The sequence below is a fragment of the Hyperolius riggenbachi genome, chromosome 3 (genome assembly GCF_040937935.1).
Source record: "Hyperolius riggenbachi isolate aHypRig1 chromosome 3, aHypRig1.pri, whole genome shotgun sequence".
NCBI lineage: Eukaryota > Metazoa > Chordata > Amphibia > Anura > Hyperoliidae > Hyperolius > Hyperolius riggenbachi.
This window is the reverse complement of record NC_090648.1, coordinates 384,723,218-384,746,182: the sequence shown is the minus strand read 5'-3', so window position 1 is coordinate 384,746,182 and position 22,965 is coordinate 384,723,218. Positions and strand designations below refer to the sequence as shown.

Here is a 22,965-nt window from a genome sequence, read left to right as displayed (position 1 = left end):
GATCCCTGCATCTCTCTCATTTCCTGGTGTGAGCATCTCCTGTCACCTGATGATCCCGTCCTCTGTATGATCAGTAGGGACATACAATCCGCTGTGAGAGGTGCTAGTGGTTTATACTAGCAAAACTCTTGAGTTTGGTGATTTTTTTTTTTTTGATGCATGTATCCACAGTCACTGACAGGAATTATCAGATCTGCTAAGTTTTCTCTCCCCCTCACTTTTTTTTATTACTGTTTATTACTGGTCAGCTGTTAAAGACCTGAGACCTGTTACATTTATGATTTGTTTAGTTTTTTATCTAGGGAATGACAGTAGCATTCTCTGTGCTACATTAAAACATTAAAACTCTTTCCTGACACATTTTAGTAGCAGTAGAGCATTGTACTGTGTTAACCATCAGTGAAAGCAGGGCATTTTGAAACAGGATGACAGTATGACCATGTATTTATATTTCTAAAACAAGCTATGTATCTCCTTCTGATGCTGAACGTATATATAGCTGTGTGCTTTAATATCTTGTCAGTAAACAGTCTGAAGAAGGCTCATTGGCCAAAGGCTCACTGTTTTTCTCACTGTTTAGCCAATAAATGGTATCATTCTATTTCAAAACTTCCTGCTGATTCATTTTAACCTCTTGCCGACCGCGTCACGTCGATGGGAGTGGCCGCGGCGGCAGCCCCAGGACCGCCTAACGCCAATTGGCGTAAAGTCCTGGGGCTCTGTTTTGCAGGAGATCGCGCGCAGGCTGCGTGCGCATCTCCTGCTTGGGGGGCGAAGCTCCGCCCTGCCTTCAGTCTCCGAGCGGCTATTTCCACTCAGGAGACTGTTAGACGGCGTGATCGCCGTCTATTTACATGGTGCAGCGCTGCGATCAGCAGCAGCGCTGCACCGGGGACAGCCGCGTGACACGGCTGTCCCCCTGGGGGACAAGAGAGCAATCAGCTCTCATAGGCAGAAGCCTATGACAGCCGATCACCATAATTGGCTGGCTGTGGGGAGGGAGGGTTGATATTTAAAGAAACAGGGTTTTTTTTAATAAAAAAAGAAACAATAACATTTATTAAAAAAAAATAAACATGTGGGGAGCAATCAGACCCCACCAACAGAGAGCTCTGTTGGTGGGGAGAAAAGGGGGGGGGGGTAATCACTTGTGTGCTGTGTTGTGCGGCCCTGCAGCTTAACTTTAAAGCTGCAGTGGCCCATTTTACTAAAAATTGCCTGGTCACTATGGGAGTTTAGCACTGCAGTCCTCAAGAGGTTAAGATCTTTCCTTGCCTTGCCCTAAGTGCTTAACAGTCACTGTTTAAAAGACAGCTCAACTGACACTACATTTATGCTAGCTTGTGTAGTTTGGGATCCTTCTACTTACATGTTCTCTGTTTTGGATGGGCTTCTCTCCATTGCGATGCCCTGTCCCCGTTTGTGGCACTGACTGCAGCCATTCACACGGTGGACAAAGAAGCAGTGTATGCTCTGTCCACTTGTGCTCCTTGCAATTTTGCTGTCCTGTCTGGATGCTCACAGCATCCGAGGCCGAGAGTGTTATGGGTATGTTCACTTGACAAGTGCTGTGCTCATACATGAGCATAATTTCTGAAGTATGCATGCTCAGAATGTTATCGGCTCCTCCCCCCTCGCAGTTCCTTAACTGCATCTACCTACAAATAAGACCTGTATAATACTTGTTTTGCAGTAATTAAAGGGATGAGTTGTCAACACTGATGGGAGTGATGTTGTTTCCTTTAGGAAGCATGCAATCTCTGCTAAGAGGGTTGTTCTTTGCTATTGGTAACACATGGTCTCTGCACTGAGGGATGAGGGTCCTGTAGGTACTTCAGTCACTCTCTCTCTATCTCTCTCCCTTTTTTTGTCATGTATGTCTATTATCTTGCAGTGGTACTCACAAGCTGGGGCCACCATTGCTTCTGCCATTCCTAGTAGGATGTATTGAGGGGCCAAGTGAAGGCAGGACATGGTTGACACCAACAAGACTTTTCCAGACAGGGTCTGCTCCACCATAGGAAACCACTTCCGATTTATTTCATAGATACCAGCAACCAGCAGTGACATGGCAGCTCCAATATGGCCACAAACTAGGAGGAAAATCATGTTATTACACGACACAGAGAGTAATATTTCAGAAATCATTGTGTGGAGACTGTAGGGCAGCATGGACAGAGACAATGACCATTACCTGCTATATTCCTCACCATTGAAGTGGATATTTGTGCTCATAATTCAGTTGCAATAGACAAACCATGTTCCAGCTAATAGAGATGGCCCCAACCTCCGATTTTCGGTTTTCGAACTGCGAACGCGAACTTCCGCAAAGTTCGATTCGCGCGAACTTCCGCGAACCGCAATAGACTTCAATGGGAAGGCAAACTTTGAAAACTAGAAACACTTATGCTGGCCACAAAAGTGATGAAAAAGATGTTTCAAGGGGTCTAACTTCTGAGTTTTTGCATGGATGAGAGGGATAGACGCCAAAAGTCCCGGGGAAAAATCTGGATTTGACGCAAAGCAGCGTTTTAAGGGCAGAAATCACATTGCATGGTAAATTGCAGGCCTAAAGTGCTTTAAAACATCTTGCATGTGTATACATCAATCAGGGAGTGTAATTAGAGTAATGCTTCACACTGACACACCAAACTCACTGTGTAACGCACTGCAAACAGCTTTTTGTGTTGTGACGGCCGTGCTGGACTGGTGCGCACCATGGTGAGAGTGCAGGCGATATCGGTTTTCAAGCCGATATGGTCGCCAGGATGAGGTAGCTCATTGACAGAACAACAGGGACTGTCCAGCTGATCAAATTTGGTCTGTTCACAATGAAGCAACTACCTTATTCTCTTGGGCGTGCCCCCCCCCCTCCACTCATATAGTCGTCGGTCATTGCTTCATTGTGATACGCAAGCCCCTTCACCGCGACAAGGTAATGATCACAAAGGGGAGTTCGCACATACATGCCTTTTGTTTTGTTGCAGCTGCAGTGCAGCCAGAAAAATTAGGCAGGCATGTACACGCACCAGAAAAATTACTATAGCGGCCGCTGCTAGCAGCCGCTATACTAATTTTTCTGGTGCTAGCAGCGGCCTTAAAAACTCAGGAAATCCACTTGGAGTCCTGGACCCTGTTGGTGGTGGCGGAGAAGGCAGTCAAGCGGCCTGCGGGCAGAGGTGCTGTGTGAACAGCGACTTAGTCTTGGGGCAGGCAGTCACACGGCGTGCAGGCAGAGATGCTGTGTGGGGGGACTGACTTAGTCTTGGGGTGGGCAGTAGCCCTCCGGGATCCATACCTCATTCATTTTGATAAAGGTGAGGTACTAAACACTTTTTTGACCTAGGCGACTTCTCTTCTCACTGACAATGCCTCCAGCTGCGCTGAAGGTCCTTTCTGACAGAACACTTGAGGCAGGGCAAGACAGAAGTTGGATGGCAGATTGGGACAGCTCTAGCCACAGGTCAAGCCTGCGCACCCAGTAGTCCAAGGGTTCATCGCTGCTCACAGTGTCTACATCCCCACTTAAGGCCAGGTAGTCTGCCTTCATGTGTTTTGGAAACATCTCCGCCACTTTGTGCCTGTACCGAGGGTCTAGTAGCGTTGCCACCCAGTTCACCTCATTCCCCTTGAGTATTTTATACGGTGGTATCACAAGCCCCCTAGTGACCGGACCGCACAATGCCTTCCAATCGGTTTCAGCACACAGACCATGCAATCTGTGGTTGCAATCGATGCGCAGGAACCGCTGGAATTTTGGCAGCAGATCGACTAGAAGAGAGCTTGTGAGTTACGGTATTACAAATTACACACTATTTCAGGGTATAACTGCCACCACCTCTGTTCAAATGGGACAGAGGACCCCACTGACTGGCTGATTCTAGACTTGCAAATAAAAACGGTTAAACGCACTCTATTTGATCTAGCTATCAACAATAGTAGCGACTCTTCAGAAGCCAGGGTCAGTTTGTGTTGCTGAATAGGGTAGCTGAACAAATAAATGACGTTAGCATCATTTAGTAAAATGCAATATAAATAATTAATATATACAGAAAATCATTAAAATCAACAATTATAGAGACATTAGTAGCACAGTATGAAAAATAAAAATAAGGGAAGAAAATACTTAAGTTCGTGGAAATATGTCCTTTCTGGGAAAACTCGTAAAGTACCTTTGTTTCAGTTTAGGCAAAATGGCCACCAGCCACATGGTCCTCTGGCTGGCTTGATCAGGTGATGGTACACAGGGGAGGACTGCCCCTCCTTGTATGCATCCTGGTTTTATGGAAGCTAGTTTTGGAGTGGGTCCAAGCCCGCCTCTCTGGTTGACAAACCAATCACAGTTCAAGTCCTTGGAGAGAGATTCAGGTTTAAACTTATAAAACGCTGTAATTCAAAACTGATAAATGCCACATTTGCGCTGATAACAGATTAATACACAGTGGATTCGGGAATCATACAGAGACCAAGAATCCTGAGTCTAGCCCAAGTGGTTGCACCAAAATTAATAACTCTGCTTAGGAATGGGCTACAAACTCCCACAATCTCTTAAAACATGCGCAATTTCAACTGCGCCTAAATGTGTTATTTTAGTAGAGATAGTCAGTGGCATTCCGCTACAATCTTACCAAAAAATGACTGGCTATGTTTTCACTTTGGGCTGTCCATATGACAATGTCCTGCTGTGTTACTGCCATTCTGTCTATGGGACTGCAGTTTTTGAATAGGCCCCCTGCTGTGGTTTTTCCTGACTATTCCTGTATATGCTGTCGTTCACAGCCCAGGTAACTGTGATGAGGTTAATTACCTGGTCAGAGTTGTGACAGGTACGTGTGAACAGTCTTCTTTTAATCAAGTTAATTTAAACCAACATGTCTTCACTGGTCAGCAAACATACTTCAGGAAAAGAAAAAATGTCATTCTGATCGCTGCAATGACTGCGGAAATCTAACCGGGAAGCGATCAGAAAATTGAATGCACACATTTTCCCAATTTGCCTGCGTTTCTCACGGCTGTTCCATGACAGGGGGTCCCTCAACAGGCTGGACAGCATGAAAGACGCAATCTGCACAAAGTTGGATCCAGACGTACTATCCATCTCCTCTTGCTCTTCCTCAGTGACGTCAGGTAAGTCCTCCTCCTCCTCTCCCCAGTCACGAACAATACCACGGGAACGTTGAGCAGCACAAGCCCCCTGCGACGCCTGCTGCGGTTGTTCTTCTGCCGCCACCTTCTTCTCCAAAGAAACACCTTCCTCATCATCCGAGTCTGACACCTCTTCCCCACACGACTCTTCCTCCTGCTCCTCCTCTCCCCTCTGTGCTGCTGCAGGTGTTGAGGAAAAATCTGGTTCAGATGAGAATTGATCCCACTACGCTTCCTCCAGTGGCACCTTTATTCCATTGTGCTGTGACATCACCCTTAAGGCTGCTTTTGCAGTTAGACGTTACAGGCGCACGTTAGTGCAGCCTGTAACGCAGCCCACCGCACAGTAATGAAAAGTCAACGGGCTGTTCACAGTGCCCACGTTGCGTTACATTGTAACGCAGCACGTCAAGTTAAAGTGTTGCGTGCTGTACGTTATAAGCGACTAAGCCATGTTAGACTGTTTGCGCTTACTCAGTAGTGTTGGAGGAGGAGGTCTCCCCTCCTCCTCCTCGGCCAGCCACATGGCTAATTAATATTCACTGCACGGAGTGACGTGCAGTGTATACTTCCTGGAGCGGCCGCTCTGTGCGGCAATTGGCTGGCGGGACCACGTGATGCCACATGCGTCCAAGAGTATGCATCACGGACACCAGAGTGAGCTGCACAAAGCGGCTCAGTCTGACGTCCACATCCAACACCACCAGGTGTTGCGTTAGGGGCACGTTATGCGACCATAACGTCCCCTAAAACACAACGTCCTGGTGGGGAAGTAGCCTAAACGCACTGTAAAGCATACTTGACAGCTTGTTGTGCAAGTGCTGCATCCTTTCTGCCTTCTGGTGAGTTGGTAACATCACTGTCACTCTGTGCTTATACCGAGGGTCTAGTAGCATTGCCATCCAGTACAGGTCATTCCCCTTGCGTTTTTTCATACAGGGGTCCCTCAACAGGCTGGAGAGCATGAAAGACGCCATCTGCACAAAGTTGGATGCAGACGTACTATCCATCTCCTCCTGCTCTTCCTCAGTAATGTCTGGTAAATTCTCCTCCTCCCCCGAGCCATGAACAATGCCACAGGAAAGTTGAGCAACATAATCCCCCTGCAACACCTGCTGCGGTTGTTCTTCTGTCGCCTCCTCCTCAAAAAAAACCCACCTTCCTCATCTGACTCCTCTTCCCCACACAACCCTTTCTCCTCCTCCTCCCCCCTGAGTGCTGCCGCAGGTGTTGAGGAAACATCTGGTTCAGATGACAATTGATCCCACAACGCTTCCTCCTGTAACTGTTCCTGTTCACGCTCCTCCACAGCTTGATCCACCACTCTCCGCATGGCACGCTTCAGGAAGAAAGCATATGGGATCAAGTCGCTGATGGTGCCTTCACTGTGACTCACCAGGTTGGTCACCTCCACAAACGGCTGCGTGAGCCTGCATGCATTTCGCATGAGTGTCCAGTTGTTGGGCCAGAACATCCCCATCTTCCCAGAGTGTGTCCTTCTACTGTAGTTGTAGAGGTACTGGGTGACGGCTTTCTCCTGTTCTAGCAGGTGAGAGAACATAAGGAGGGTTGAATTCCAGCGAGTCGGGCTATCGCAAATCAGGCGTCTCACCGGCAACTTGTTTCTCCACTGTATATCGGCAAAGTGTACCATGGCAGTGTAAGACCGCCTGAAATGCCCACACACCTTCCTGGCCTGCTTCAGGACGTCCTCTAAGCCTGGGTACTTTGACACAAATCTTTGAATGACTAGATTCAGCACATGTGCCATTAAGGGCACATGTCAGCTTTCCCAAATTCAAAGCAGAAATGAGATTGTTGCCATTGTCACACACCACGTTGCCGATCTCCAGCTGGTGCGGGGTCAACCACTGATCCACCTGTTTGTTAAGAGCAGCCAGGAGAGCTGGTCCAGGGTGACTCTCCGCTTTGAGGCAAGACATGTCTAAGATGGCGTGACACCATCGTACCGGGCATGCAGCCCTGGGGAACTGGGGCTGTGTAGCTTGAGAGGAGATCGCAGCACCAGTAGAGTTGAACTGTCACTCAGCAAAGGAGGGGGAGGATGATGACAGCGAAGAGGATGTAGCAGGAGGAGAGGAGGTGGCAGGAGGCCTGCCTGCAAGCCGTGGAGTTGTCACAAGTTGGTCTGCTGAACAGCCATGTACTCCCTGCTTGTCAGCGGTCACCAGGTTGACCCAGTGAGCTGTGTAAGTAATGTACCTGCCCTGACCGTGTTCGGCAGACCAGGCATCCGTGGTCAAGTGGACCCTTGACCCACCGCTGTGTACCAGAGATGACACCACTTGCCTCTCAACTTCACGGTACAGTTTGGGTATCGCCTTTTTAGAGAAATAATTGCGGCCCGGTATCTTCCACTGCGGTGTCCCAATGGCCACAAATTTACGGAAGGCCTCAGAGTCCACCAGCGGGTATGGTAACAGCTGGCGAGCTAACAGTTCCGCCAAGCCAGCTATCAGATGCCGGGCAAGGGGGTGACTGGCAGAAATTGGCATCTTCCACTCAACGATTTCCTTTACAGACACCTGGCTCCTGTGGGCAGAGGAGCAGGAGCCGCTCAAGGTCAGAGGAAGAGTGGAGAAGGGTGGCTGTGAAGGTGCAAGGGAGAAATCGGCTGAAGATGCTGCACCTGAAGGAGGAAGAGGAGAAGGAGGGTGGCTTTTCTTTTGTGTGCTGCTTTTGCTCAGGTGCTCTTCCCATTGCAGTTTGTGCCTTTTCTGCATGTGCCTTCATAAGGCAGTTGTCCCTACATGGGTGTCGGCCTTTCCGCGGCTCAATTTTTGGAGGCAGAGAGAACAGATGGCATTGCTTTGATCTGAGGCATACACATAAACATTTTTCCAAACCACTGAGCCCCCCTGGGGTGATGGCACTATGGTGGCATCAGCAACTGACGTTGAATGGCATGTTGGCTGGCTGTCTATAGGTGGTGATACATGGCGCCGGACACTGCCACCAGCTGTTTCTGACGATGAGCTCCCCTTGCTTCTTTCAGGAACTCTTCTCCTCCTACTCCTCTCTGACTCCCCCTCTGAACTGTCCCCCTGTTCATCTCCTCTATTGGGAACCCACGTGGCATCCGTAACATCGTCATCATCATAATCATCCTGCCCAGCTTCGCTTGCCTCAGACACCTCATAAACTGCACCAACAGCAGGTACTTTATAATCCTCCTCCTCACACGTTACGTCCATAGTGTCGCCTAACTCAAACATATGTGGTGGTGTAACTTGCTTAGCGCCTTCATCTTGTTGTAACAATAATGGCTGTGCATCAGTGATTTCCTCACCAAATAACTCCTGCGAAGTGTCAAATGCAGCAGATGTGGTGCTTGTAGTAGCACTGGTGGCTGCGGAAGATGAGGTGTTCTGTGTTAAATAGTCAACCACATCCTGACAATCTTGGGAGTTGATGGGACATGCCTTCTTCTGAGCACTGTACTTTGGTCCAGGGCCGCACGAAATCACATCAGCACAACCTCGCACACACCTGCCGGGTGGCCTTCCTCTGGGTCTGCCTCTACCTCTGCCTCTACCTGTTTTGTCCGTTTTGTCCATATCGGGGGGGGAATGAAGTGAAAGGTATGCACTGACTTGACTAATACAATGTGCAGTCACACAGGTGCAGTTAACAGGCATGCTCAGAGTGGTATATCACACTGCATGCACTCACGTAGGTAGGTCGGTGCGCTGAACACAACAGGTAGGTATATGCAGTGATAGGTATTACTAATGTGCACCTGTCTCACACACACACATACCGTGAACAAGTACAGTGACTGGTGGTATTAAATATCACACTGCGTGCGCTCACGTAGGTAGGTGGGTGCACTGAACACAACAGGTAGGTATATGCAGTGACTGGTATTACAAATGTGCACCTGTCACACACACACACACACACACACAGGTACCGCCATGAACAGATGCAATGAATGGTGGTATTAACAATGTGTGCGCTCACGTAGGTAGGTAGGTGCACTGCCACTGAACAGTGATCAGGTGCAGTGATTGGGATGGGATTACAAATCTGCAGCTGCCTGTCACACACACAGGTAGTCACTGAATGTGCTGGGCCTGGCAGTGGCACAGTAGGAATTACACCAAAGGCCAACTGCGACTGACTGATAGGGCTGTATATAATGCAAGTGGGCCACACAAAAAAAAAAAAGATCACAAGAACAAGATTAGCTCTTAAAAGAGCTGTTAAGGGGTACTTTTTAGCAATAAGAATCAGCATGGAGCAAGCTGACAAGCCCACAAGAGCCTAACTAAGCTTTCCCTATGAGAGTCTGCAGCAGCTCTCCCTTACTGAAGGCACACGAGTGAGTCCAATGCCTGATGCTGCCTGCCTTTTATAAGGGGGGAGTGGCTCCAGGAAGGAGTGTAGCCTGATTGGCTACAATGTGCCTGCTGACTGTGATGTAGATGGTCAAAATTGACCCTAATGATGCACTATGGGGGCGAATTGAACTTCCGGAAAAGTTCACGGTTCTCTGCGAACGCGAACCACAGAAGTTCGCTGGGAACCATTTGCCAGTGAACCGTTCGGGCCATCTCTACCAACTAATAACCTCTCATGGGGATACAGTGCTACTGCTTCCCACAATACCCAGATTACCATGATTGACTGAGAACTGTTAAGTTGAATGGTATGTATGATTGAATATTGTACTGTGGGAAACAGCATGTCCTGTCCTACCTGGAAGTCTCACAGTATGCACCTCTTAAGAACTCTTCAAGCATAACGAGATATACAAGCTTTGTAAAGCAGGCATCATCTCTTCGCCTGTCTACACTTGCCGCATCTGCCTGTTTGGCTTTAAAAAATGATAGAAATAGATGAAGGTCTCAGCACTATTTAGAGTAATATTTAGAATAAGGGAAAGTGAAAATGCAGAAATAAAAAGAACACTGGCTGTCAAGAATCATGCCCATGGCAACTTGCTAACCAGAGTGTTTCTTTTTTTTTTTCTTTACATTTAAATATTTTATTTAAGCAAATCCATTTTACAAAACAGTTGAACAAAACAAAGATGAAAACAAGAAAATATATTAATGAAAATACATTTGACTAAATATATGTAACAACAACAACAAGTGCTAACAGTATCATCAATCCTGTTACATATCAACTATTTGAAATAATTATCGATCGTTTTTCTGATCAATTTTGTATAGAAGTTATCAGAAAATCAATCAGAAAAATTATTGTAAATCTGATCGAACCTGGTGAAAATAAACCTTTTGATTGTCAATCTAATAGGAAATTGCATTGTGTGTACCAGGCATAAGACCTGTCCTAGTAAACAGCCATAAAGTAATACTAACATCTATGAAATTAAACAAGACTCAAAATCACAGATCACTGACCCATATGCTATTAACTTTGTCTCCTGAGTTTTCTCCTAGGTGATAATTTTTAAACTTGACAATAAAATAAGTTTTAAGCCACCAAAAATCAAGAAAATACTAAAAATATTTTTGACAGTACCTTTTCACATACTTTTTAGTACTTTTTCTGAGAAAAAGTTAATTGCATATGGGCCACTGAGAGGTGTGACTTAAGACCAGAGAAAAATAAAAAGCGAAATGATTTGTTAGAGAAGAGAAGAAGACCATAAAAATGTAGACGTGTTACTTATACTCTTTTAGCATATACTGTGCTGGATAATGTACCTATCAAGAAATATTAATGACTGATTTGTAAACATTGGAATCTTTGTCCAATATCCATTGGGTCAAAATGACAATATATTGATAAATCCAATCTCGTCAGACCAAGACAATTTCCACCATGTCAGCAATTTTGTTTATCCGGGAAAAACTATTTTGGATAGTGAAAGGGTTACTTTTCTTTCGCAGTGAAGTAGGACCATTGACCCTGCAGCATTCATGAGGTGGATCAAAATTTGAAATTTATTTGTAAGATTTAACGGACAAAGGCCATATGCAATCAACTTTTTCTCCTGAGTTTTCTCCTAAGTGATATTTTCACACCCTGTCAACAAAAGACCTCTTAAACCACCAACAAACAAGAAAATGCTCAAAACAATGTTGACAGTACTTTTCCACCTACTCTTTGATACTTTTTAAAATGTAAAGTGATGAAAATGTATTTTAAAAAGAAGTTGAGTATTCCACTTACAGGTCCTTATATCCATAGCAAGGAAATTAGGCAAGGGACAGCGCCACTATGCCCTAAATGCAATGGTGATCTCCCTGACCTAAATCACCTTTTGTGCGACTGCCATGAGATACGATCTCTCTGGGAAAAAACTTTAAGGGAAATGAATAAAGTCACCGGGTACAAAAGATGACCAAGGTTCCCAACCCCTTATAAAATTCGAGCACTTATTTCTCCTGGCCACCCAAAAAGTGATTATGAAGCATTGGGTACGTCCAGATCCTCCTCCACAGACCCTAGTCTTTGATTTGGCGAACCATTTATTACGAATGGAACAACTAAACTTAGAGAAAGACACTAAGGCCAAAACTGCTAAATTTTTCAAAACTTGGCGTAAGTATGTGGAGAAGGTATACTCGAATGACCAGATTTTCCATTTAATGAAAACCTTTGAGAATACAACATGGTACTTATCCAATAAAATAGCGGGTACCTTGGGAAGATTGGAGATCTGACTGGATATTATGGCTTGGGGTGTTCGGGGGGAGAGGGGTTCTGGCTGGATGTGGGGGATGAGCAGAGAAAATAGATTTTGTATTATTAGTTTAATTCTGTTTTTTTAGGTTATGCTGTTGAAGGTTTTTCTTTCCTAATCTTGATTACAACTATGTTGAGACTTCTCGATATTATTGGTGGTCATTGTCTGTAGTGGGTGGAATAAAAACCTTGACGGATTCTGCCTACTATTTGCTTGTCTACTCTCTTTATATGTTTTCACAGCATTTCACAGACTCAACAACAAATGTTATTATGTTATTATATTGATAATCCCATTGATGTTAAAAAATAAGATATATGTGCACATACAATGTTTATTACATTTGTGATATTTTTATCATTTTTGAGTGCATTCATAAAAATGACTTAAAAAAAAAGAAGTTGAGAAATTATCTCCTAGGAGAAAACTCAGGAGAAAAAGGGAATTGCATACTGCCTCTCCAGCAATATTCAATAATGGAAGAATATATTATGTGTGGAAGGCTAGGAATGCAATACTATCTTGATAAATGTAGCCCTGCTCTTGCAGGTTTACACAGGGGAAGCCTTTATAATTGTTAGTGTACATTCTGTCCCACTGCTCTTGCAAAGTTCTTGTATGGAGGAAGAGAAATGTAGAAAGACCTTGCTTTGGGGAGGTAGAATAAGGCTGCAAGTCTGTCGCCACTAGATAAAAACCTCTCCCAAAATCTTATTGGCAGGATACAGAAAAAATCTTGCATACAATCTGGTGCACTTTAAATTTATGTATGCACACTCGATAACTGTCACCAAAACAATCATCGAGGATGATTTTGGGTGACAATTTAGCAACAACTGCTGTACAGACATGCTGTTCTGCTATTAACAATGCAGCCTGTTGTACTTTGTAAAGAAAGGAGGGGGTAGTAAGCATTGAAGGTGCCCTGATGCGGAGAGGAGACCAGAAGCAGAAGAATAGTAGTCATTCATTAGTGATTGAAATCAATGGATCGCTAATGAACTCACCAGCAAGCCAGTGTAACAATTGTACTCCTGCTTAAGATGATCATGAACATTCATCTCATACCTTATATACTTGCATATAAGCCTAATTTTCAGCATAAATTGGGCTGAAAAGTTACCCCCTTGGCTCATATGCAAGTCAGTGGAGCAGAATGGATGATGGAGCAGGTTTTGTTACTGACAGAGAAGCGTAAGGGTCTTGCACTAGTGATCTTGCTCTCTCCAGCTGACACCCTGCTGTGTCTGTGCCCCCGATCCCCTGCAACATGGTGTGCAACGTGCAATGCTCAATACTATCTGTGTCCCCTGGTTTGTACAAGCAACGTGTCAGCAGCGCAATGATCAGGGATTTTTCCTGTGTGGCAGTTGCTGGGTCTCATACCTATGACGCCATCTAGTGGAGTCTTGAGATACAGCTGCATACCCCCATCCTTGGGGCACATCTGGCTATGGGAAGAGGAAATTACTTGTACTGGGGGCACATCTGGCTACTGTGGAGGGGGTTATACTGGGGAGGGTAATGGGTAGGATGGCGGCGCCCAATGTGTGTTCTATTTTAGTATTTTAAAATACAAATAAAAAAATTATATAAAAAAAGAGAGGTAATTGCTTACCTTTCCAGAAGATATAGACACCAGTTTAACTGGTGTCTATCCCTTATGCAATCAATGCATTTTGTATTGACCTGAGGAATCGGGCCATGACCCGTGAAACGCGTTGTCAAATTGCTTTTTGCTTAAAAATCTTTTTTCTAGTTAAACTGGTGTTTATATCTTCTGGAGAGGTAAGCAATTACCTCTCTTTTTATTATATAATTTTTTATTTGTATTTTAAAATACTAAAATAGAACACACATTGGGTGCCTCCATCCTACCCATTACCCTCTCCAGTATAACCCCTTCCACTGATATCTATATAAGTTTATCCTCCCTATACCTGACGATACTGCACCATTGGGCCCCTGGTCTCTCCCTACTTCTCACCTAGGTATTTTTGGTCCTTATAAGAATCGCCAAAGAAAAAACCCTATACTGGGGAGGGGGCTTATGCACAAGTCAATCACTTTTTCCTGGTTTCTGAGGGAAAAGAGGGTTCCTTTGGCTAATACGGGGGTCTGCTTATATGCGAGTATATAAATTATGAAAATCTAAAGCGTGTACATAGCTAGAGCATTATGTAGCAGCTAGATGATTCCAACACACTTCTGAGATTCTAAAGCATTGCAGAGAAAGGGTAGTCCATTTAATCAGGCGAATTAACATGTGAGGAACTCAAAGGCTGTGCATTGAATACAGAGTCAAATTTAAAGGGTATCTAAACCAAATAAATTTTTTTTTTTTAACTTACCTTCCAGTCCCCCGCAGCCATCCTGTACATACGTCATGATTCTGTGATGCTCCAGTCACCTGCAGCACTCCTCTGTCAGCCGGACAACTCAGTGAGATGACAGCCACTGCACATGCGCTGTGCCTCCTGGGCACCCACTCGATTGTGCACCCATTGCCAGGAGCATTCTGCTCATGCGTAGTAGAAATTTTTACATACTGCACTTGCGCAGAATGCTTCCATCTATGGGAGTACGATCAGAAGGCATGCAGACCGGAGCCGCCCATTCAGCTGTCAGAGGGGTGCTGAGGGTCAGGGGAGCTGAGGGTCACTGGAGCATCACAGAATCACGGTGCTCGCACAGGACCGCTGCAGAGAGCTGGAAGAAGCCCCAGGTAAGTTAAACTACTTTTTTTTCTAATTTAGGTTTCTTTCAATCTCAAAACTCGAGCCAGTGTCCATATAAATTTTGCTCTGTACACTTCTGAAACTCCCCAAGCTATCATGTAAACTGGAGTCCCTGTGCAATCATCTTTCACACTGTTCATATGCTAATTATGACAATTTGCAGGGTAGATACCACTCACCTACAGTGTGTCTGCTGACTGGTCTGCTAGGCACCTATATACAGATATATACCTATATACAGATTTCTGCTGGCAACGAGATTCATCCTTGGCTATGGCAAATACAATAGTTCATACTCACTGACATTAATCTACATTTAGTTTGTATTTTCTTTCTCTGCCTCACTCGCTGGCCATGAATTTGAAGGTACAATCATATGATGTAATCTCATGCAGATCAGCAGCTAATTTAGAACCAACCTTGCAAGCACTGTTAAAGCGTGTTGCATTAACTAATTAATTAATTGCACACACACCAGGAAGCAGAAGTCTCTTTATGAGGTGAGAATTAAGAACATAAAACTTAAAATATTGATAACGCTAAATATTTGCTCTTAAAATTCCCACTTCCTTTGTGGATATTTTTTGTATTTACCATGTATTTAATTAAAAGTCCAGTGATTTTATCTAGGAGGTTGTGAGAAGTGGAATATGAGTTACCAGCTGTAGCAGGTCTTGTTGGAGGGTATAAAGGTCAAATATTTGTAATGTGGAAATCTAATAAAAATAAGCATAGGCTATACTTACTTTTTTGCTTGAATGTATCAAACATGTAGCTTGTTACCCATAGTTTCTGGCATGCTTCAGTATCCTGTATGTTTCATTTACACAGTGAGCATCTATCTGCTGCATGTTGCAAATAAAGGTAAGGTATCCACAACATACCTATGGATGCTGAAGGCCGAAGTCCATAGCCTCTTCTGTTAAGCAGGTAGATTGTGACGCTCTCCAGACATGGAGCCATTATTAGCAATGGAATTATATTAATAATCTTCATGGCTGCTATGGGAAGCAGAAAACCACTTACACTCAAGTTTGAGTTCATGGACTGAATGAAGAATGCAGCAGACACCTAAAAACAGCAAAACTCCATTATTATCAAGAACGCAAATCATAGAAAAATGATGGACATGTGTAGCAATATTAATGAACATGTGGCCTTAACACCATCATACTGCATCAGCACTATGTACTATTCTTTTCAGCATATGACAGCTTAGCCACAGATATATTACACTGTACAATATACTTCAGGACTGCCCCTAGGAAAATTAACTGACCTTATATGAACTCTAGTTTCTGACACATAGTACTGTAGATTTTTACTACATCATTCTTGCTTGCTTTAACAGCTGACACTTTCTGGAATGAATGAGGATTGATTTTGATTGGCTCCTGATCACCAGTTCACTGAGATTGAATAATTATCACTTGTTCTCTCTTAAAATCTTAATTTTCACCTCTGTTTAGTGCCCCTGCAATGGCATACATTAACCATTTCAGCCCGCTAGGATTTTTCACCTTGTGCATCAGAGCAATTTTCATCCCCAATTCATTCGCCAATAACTTTATCACTAATTATCACAATTAATTGATCTATATCTTGTTTTTTCTGTCATCAATTAGGCTTTCTTTGGGTGGTACATTTTGCTAGAATTATTTTTTTCAAAAATGCATTTTTACAGGAATATTAAGAAAAAATTGAAAAAATGCATTATTTCTCAGTTTTCGGCCATTGTAGCTTTAAAATAATACATGCTACCATAATTAAAACCTATGTATTTTATTTGCCCATTTGTCCCGGTTTATTACACCATTTAAATTATGTCCCTATCGCAATGTATGGCGCCAATATTTTATTTCGAAATAAAGGTGCACTTTTTCAGTTTTGCGTCCATCACTATTTACAAGCCTATAATTAAAAAAAGGTTCGTAATCTACCCTCTTCTTAGGTAACTATTTTTTTTTTAAATTGTAATTTTTTTTTAATGAAACATTTTATTTGGGTATTTTTAGTGCGGGAGGTAATTTTTCATTTTAAATGTAATAATATGTGTTTATTCCATTAAAAATTGTATGTAGATGTAGTTTTACTATTTGGCCACAAGATGGTCACAGTCAAAAAATGTTGGTTTTTTTTTAGTCCTGGAAGCAAGCACTCTCGCTTCCGGAAAGCATAAGGAGGACGGGAAACTTTTTTTTTTTATGTGAAAGACGGCGGCTTCTGATAAGAAGCCATCAGTCTTTCTACCGGGGACTTGACTATGTTCCCATTCATTGATCTCTGGGCTAACAGGGGGCTATACGGGCCCGCACAGGCATGCGTGCCATCGAGCATGGGGCGTGCAGCAGCGCAAAAGCGATGTCCAGGCGGCTTAAATGGTTAAATAAGGGTGCCAGGAATAAAAGGCTCGGGGTATAGTTGAAGTGTTATAATATTGTTTATAACAATATTTTTATCATTTATTTGTATAATAAAATAGTAAAATACCGTCTGTAACAATGAAAATGAAAATATATGTACAATTGTAATAAGCATAGTAAAACATTAAATATCACCAATATTTTACTACAACTAAACCTAATCCTACTCTCTCACAGAACCTTCCCTCTACCGATGCCTAACCCTAAGTTAGGTGGTGCCTAACCTTAAAACCCCTTTCCTGACGCCTACTCCTACAACCACCTTTCTCCACTGCAAATAATATTAAAACAAAAACATTTCAAAATTATAACTCTCAAAACAAATTTTAAAATTATATAAAAAGTTAAAACGATAATTTACAAATCAAAATGAAAAATTTAGGTTGGATGGGCTGGGGCCCCCTATTTATTGTGTACCCAAATTTCTTCTTTATTGCCCAATAGCCAATATTTTGCATTAGCACCTATGCCTTTCAGCCCCAGGCATTAGCGCCCCAAATAGTCCTTTTGCCCCAGGCACTGAAAGTCCTGATTCCCCTGCTGTGTACCTAAAAAATGAATAATCTATATAATTTTGACATTTCTACATAGAAAACATATTGCACAATCCATTTCTGAAATTTTGACTGCTGCAATTTGAGAAATTTACTCTTTTTGGTTGAAAATTCAAAAAATATTTTTTTTTTTATTTGTTTTTCTTAAAAAACAATCAAATTGCAGATTGATTATAATATTAGTAGCAGTAAGGTATTGTACCGTGTTAGCCATTTAAACTTCTTGCTTATAATATTAATAAATGGTATCCAAAGAAAGCCCTGTTTGTCTTGAGTAGACCAAAAATTGTCAGAGATCTTTCAGCTTAAAGGACTTACGAGGGCGAACACAAAAAAAAAAGTGAATTACCTCATGGCCATTGCAGAGCTCCTAGCAGACTATCAGCGCCTGGCCTGTCACTGTGTGGCCCTCTGTTAGCATTATCCAAGCTGTAGTTCAGGCCCCGATCAACTTGCGATCAAAAACACCTCTTTAAAAAAATCCTGCGTCTGCGCAGTTCTTAGCCGCTAGTATGGCTGCGCAGGTTCTCTGGCCTGTCCCCAGCCCATCTTCGTTCCCTTCACTCAGCTCTGTACGTCATGTGGGCGTGCCCGCACGGCGCCCACATGACTGATTGAGGGACAAGTCAGCCGCGCCCCCTCAGCCGAGACAAGCAGCGCTGAGCGTGGGAAGACGTGACTTGTCCCTCAATCAGTCATGTCACGCCCACATGACGTACAGAGCTGAGTGAAGGGAGCGAGGATGGGCCCGGGGACAGGGGACCTGCGCAGCCGCACTAGCGGCTAAGAACTGCGCAGACGCAGGATTTTTTTTTAAAGTGGCGTTTTTGATCGCAAGTTGATAGGGCGAGCCTGGGCAGGGTCGGGGCCTGAACTACAGCTTGGATAATGCTAACAGAGGGTTACATAGTGACAGGCAAGGCGCTGATAGTCTGCTAGGAGCACTGCAATGGCCATGAGGTAATTCACTTTTTTTTTTTGTGTTCGCCTCGTAATTAACTTTAAGCAAAGGCATTGCAGAAGTTTGAAAATTGGCTTGGTCATTGCAAACTTTATAGTGCTCAGATTACCCAATTTCACATATGATTAAGCAAGGGTTAAAACTGCTCATCTTAGCAATGGTTAACTGATTAGAGGAGGGGAAAATTAAATCAGTAATTACTATGAGCACAAAATAGGGTTTATTAACTGGCTGCCAAACCATGTGACATTATAAACATGTGAAAAGGCTAGGGACCTACCCCTTTTTGCTTAATTGGTAAATAGAAGCTATAGGCAGGGTTCCACTTTAACTTGAAACAGATGCTATAACGTTCCCCTAACTTAGCTTAGTTTAAAAGCAAACAAGCAACATCATTAGACTATTAAGTAAATAGCCAAATACTTTCTACAATAGCCAAATGTCTTTCTACAAGAAGTACAGAAATAAAAGTATCCCCATCAGTGAATACAGGGCACTTTATTACTATTATAAAAAAAAAAAAAAAGTAGGCCACCAATACACACTCAACAGCTTGATTATAATTGTAACATGGAGAGCAAGACATTCTGGGCCCTGGTTGATTCTGTCTGGTAGTTATTTACCACATTTTTTTTTAATATACTGTAACTAACTCTGTGCTAGACACCTGCACACATCTGTATTCAGCAAAGAGAGGTGTTACATAGAGTGTAAACACCAGGGCCCATATGCAATTACCGGTAACCTTTCTCCTAAGTTTTCTCCAATTATCCTGCTGAATCTAGCTATCAGTAGAGATGGCCTGAACTTCCGATTTTCGGTTCGCGAACTTCCGCAAAAGTTCGGTTCGCGCAAACTTACGCGAACCGCAGTAGTCTTCAATGGGGAGGTGAACTTTGAAAACTAGAAACACTTATGCTGGCCACAAAAGTGATGGAAAAGATGTTTCAAGGGGTCTAACATCTGAGTTTTTGCATGGATGAGCGGGAGAGACGCCAAAAGTCCCGGGGGAAAATCTGGATTTGACGCAAAACAGCATTTTAAGGGCAGAAATCACATTGAATGGTAAATTGCAGGCCTTAAGTGCTTTAAAACATCTTGCATGTGTATACATCAATCAGGGAGTGTAATTAGAGTACTGCTTCACACTGACAGACCAAACTCACTGTGTAACGCACCGCAAACAGCTGTTTGTGTAGTGACGGCCATGCTGGACTGGTGCGCACCATAGCAAGATTGCTCTTCCTCAGTGATATCAGGTAATGTCTGACTGCCTTATCAACTTTCGATGGTTCTTTCTCTACCATTGTTAAAGCTTACATCTATTTTTTTTAAATACTTGTTCTGCTTGCTGTTCAGTACCTGCAACGAGAATCTGTTATGGAGGGCAAGTCTGCCATTGTGAGTGACCACGGGTAATGGCCAGGGAATCCGGGTTCGATTCCGGTCCGGAGTGGGAGCCTAAGAAATGGCTACCACCACCACACATCAAAGGAAGGCAGCAGGCATGCTGTGGGCAAAGGAGCAGGTGGTCAGGTGGACCCTTGACCCAACACTGTGTGCCAGAGATGACACCACGGTACAGTTTGGGTATCGCCTTTTTAGAGGAATAATTGCAGCCTGGTATCTTACACTGCGGTGTCCCAATGGCCACAAATTTATGGACAGCCTCAGAGTCCACCAGCTGGTATGGTAACAGCTGGCGAGCTAACAGTTCCGCCAAGCCAGCTGTCAGACGCCGGGCAAGGGGGTAATTGGCAGAAATTGGCTTCTTCCGCTCAAAGATTTCCTACAGACACCTGGCTCATGTTGGCAGAGGAGCAGGAACCCCTCAAGGTCAGAGGCGGAGTGGAGGAGGGTGACTGTGAAGGTGCAAGGGAGAAAGTGGCTGAAGATGCTGCACCTGAAGGAGGAAGAGGAGAAGGAGGGTGGCTTTTCTTTTGTGTGCTGCTTTTGCTCAGGTGCTCTTCCCATTGCAGTTTCTGCCTTTTCTCCATGTGCCTTTGTAAGGCACTTGTCCCTACGTGGGTGTTGGCCTTTCCATGGCACAATTTTTGGAGGCAGAGAGAACAGATGGCATTACGCCGATCTGAGGCAGACACACTAAAAAATTTCCAAACTGCTGAGCCCCCCTGGGGTGATGGCACTATGGTGGCATCAGCAGCTGACGTTGAAGGGCATGTTGGCTGGCTGTACATAGGTGGCAATACATGCCGCCGGACACTGCCACCAGCTGTTTCTGATGACGAGCTCCCGCTGCTTATTTCAGGAACGTGTCTCCTCCTACTACTCTCTGACTGCCCCTCTGAACTGTCCCCTGTTCATCTCCTCTATTGGGAACATACGTGGGATCCGTATCATCGGCATCATCATAATCATTGTGCCCAGCTTCGTTTGCCTCAGACACCTCCAAAACTGCACCAACAGCAGGTACTTCATCATCCCCCTCCACACACGTTACGTCCATAGTGTCGCCTAACTCAGACATATGAGGTGGTGTAACTTGCGTAGCGCCTTCATCTGGTTGTAACAATAATGGCTGTGCATCAGTGATTTCCCCACCAAATAACTCCTACGAACTGTCAAATGTAAAGGATGTGGTACCTAGAGTAGCGCTGGTGGCTGCGGAAGATGAGGTGTTCTGTGTTAAATAGTCAACCACGTCCTGACAATCTTGGGAGTTGATGGGACGTGCCTTCTTCTGAGCACTGTACATTGGTCCAGGGCCGCACAAAATCACATCACTACGACCTCGCACAGAACTGCCGAGTGGCCTTCCTCTGGGTCTGCCTCTACCTCTGCCTCTACCTGTTTTGTCCATTTTGTCCATATCGGGGGGGGGGGATGATGTGAAAGGTATGCACTGACTTGAGTAATACAATGTGCAGTCACACAGGTGCAGTTAACAGGTATGCATGGAGTGGTATATCACACTGCGTGCGCTCATGTAGGTAGGTGGGTGCACTGAAGTGAACAACAGGTAGGTATATGCAGTGATGGGTATTACAATGTGCACCTGTCACACACAGACAGGTACCGGACAGGCACAGTGACACTGCGTGCGCTCACGTAGGTGGATGGGTGCACAGTGAACAACAGGTAGGTATATGTAGTGGGTATTACAATGTGCATCTGTCACACACAGACAGGTACCGGACAGGCACAGTGACACTGCGTGCGCTCACGTAGGTAGGTGGGTGCACAGTGAACCAAATGTAGGTATATGCAGTGGATATTACAATGTGCACCTGTCACACACAGTCAGGTACTGGACAGGCACAGTGACACTGCGTGCGCTCACGTAGGTGGGTGGGTGCACAGTGAACAACAGGTGGGTATATGCAGTGGGTATTACAATGTGCACCTGTCACACACACAGGTAGTCACTGAATGTGCTGGGCCTGGCAGTGGCACACACAGTAGGAATTACCAAGGCTGTCTATGCAACACAAGTGTAGAGATGGCCCGAACGGTTCGCCGGCGAATGGTTCCATGCGAACGCAAACTTTCCCGGATGTTCGGTTCGCCCCCATAGTGCACCATTACAGTCAACTTTCACCCTCTACATCACAGTCAGCAGGCCCGTTGTAGCCAATCAGGCTACACTATCTCCTGGAGCCGCCCCACCCCTTATATAAAGCAGGCAGCGCCGGCCATTATAGTCGTTTGCAGTGGCGTCTCTATCATAGGGCGCAGGGGGGCGTGGCGCACCGGGTGTCAGACACCCAGGGGGGTGTCGCCATGACCCCCACAGCAGCACAGCAGGAGGGGGAAGCAGGGCTAGAAGGAGGGGCTGTGGAGGCAGCGGTGGGGAGGGGAGACAAATCCCCCCCCTCCCTCACCTGGGACCCCTCCTTCTGCCTCTCTCTCCCCCTCCAGAAATTAGCGGCGACAAGTGCGGGGCGGCCGGAGGCGTATGGACAATTACTCACCTGATTTCCACGTTCCAAGCATGGAGCGCAGCGTCATGACGTTACAGGTCTCCGTCTTCAATGCCGCCCACTGTGCTTCCTGATTAGTGGAAGCACAGTGGGCGGCATTGAAGACGGAGACCTGTAACATCATGACGCTGCGCTCCACGCTTGGAACGCGGAAATCAGGTGAGTAATTGTCCATACGCCTCCGGCCGCCCTGCACTTGTCGTCGCTATTCTGGAGAGGAGAGAGAGAGGCAGAAGGAGGGGTCCCAGGTGAGGGACCCCTCCACAGCCCCTCCATCTAGCCCTGCTTCCCACTCCTGGGGCACCTACACGGGGGGCAACTATACTAGCTTACTGGGGGCAACTATACTAGCTTACTGGGGGCAACTATACATATTGGGGGCAACTATACTAGCTTACTGGGGGCAACTATACTAGCCATACTGGGGGCAACTATACTAGCTTACTGGGGGCAACTATACTAGCCATACTGGGGGCAACTATACATATTGGGGGCAACTATACTAGCTTACTGGGGGC

General features: G+C 44.9%; 1 protein-coding gene across 4 annotated transcripts in view; it reads right to left on the bottom strand.

Annotated features, from left to right (window-relative positions):
- SLC15A5 (solute carrier family 15 member 5) overlaps positions 1-22,965 on the bottom strand; it is a 152,473-nt gene that overhangs the window by 79,827 nt on the left and 49,681 nt on the right. For all 4 annotated transcript variants that reach the window (XM_068277381.1, XM_068277382.1, XM_068277380.1 and 1 more), the window contains exons 5-6: positions 15,453-15,639; positions 1,905-2,093 (exon numbers count right to left, since the gene is read on the bottom strand). In XM_068277381.1, coding sequence (XP_068133482.1) covers positions 1,905-2,093; positions 15,453-15,639 — 376 coding nt within the window. The remainder of the gene's footprint in view (positions 1-1,904; positions 2,094-15,452; positions 15,640-22,965) is intronic.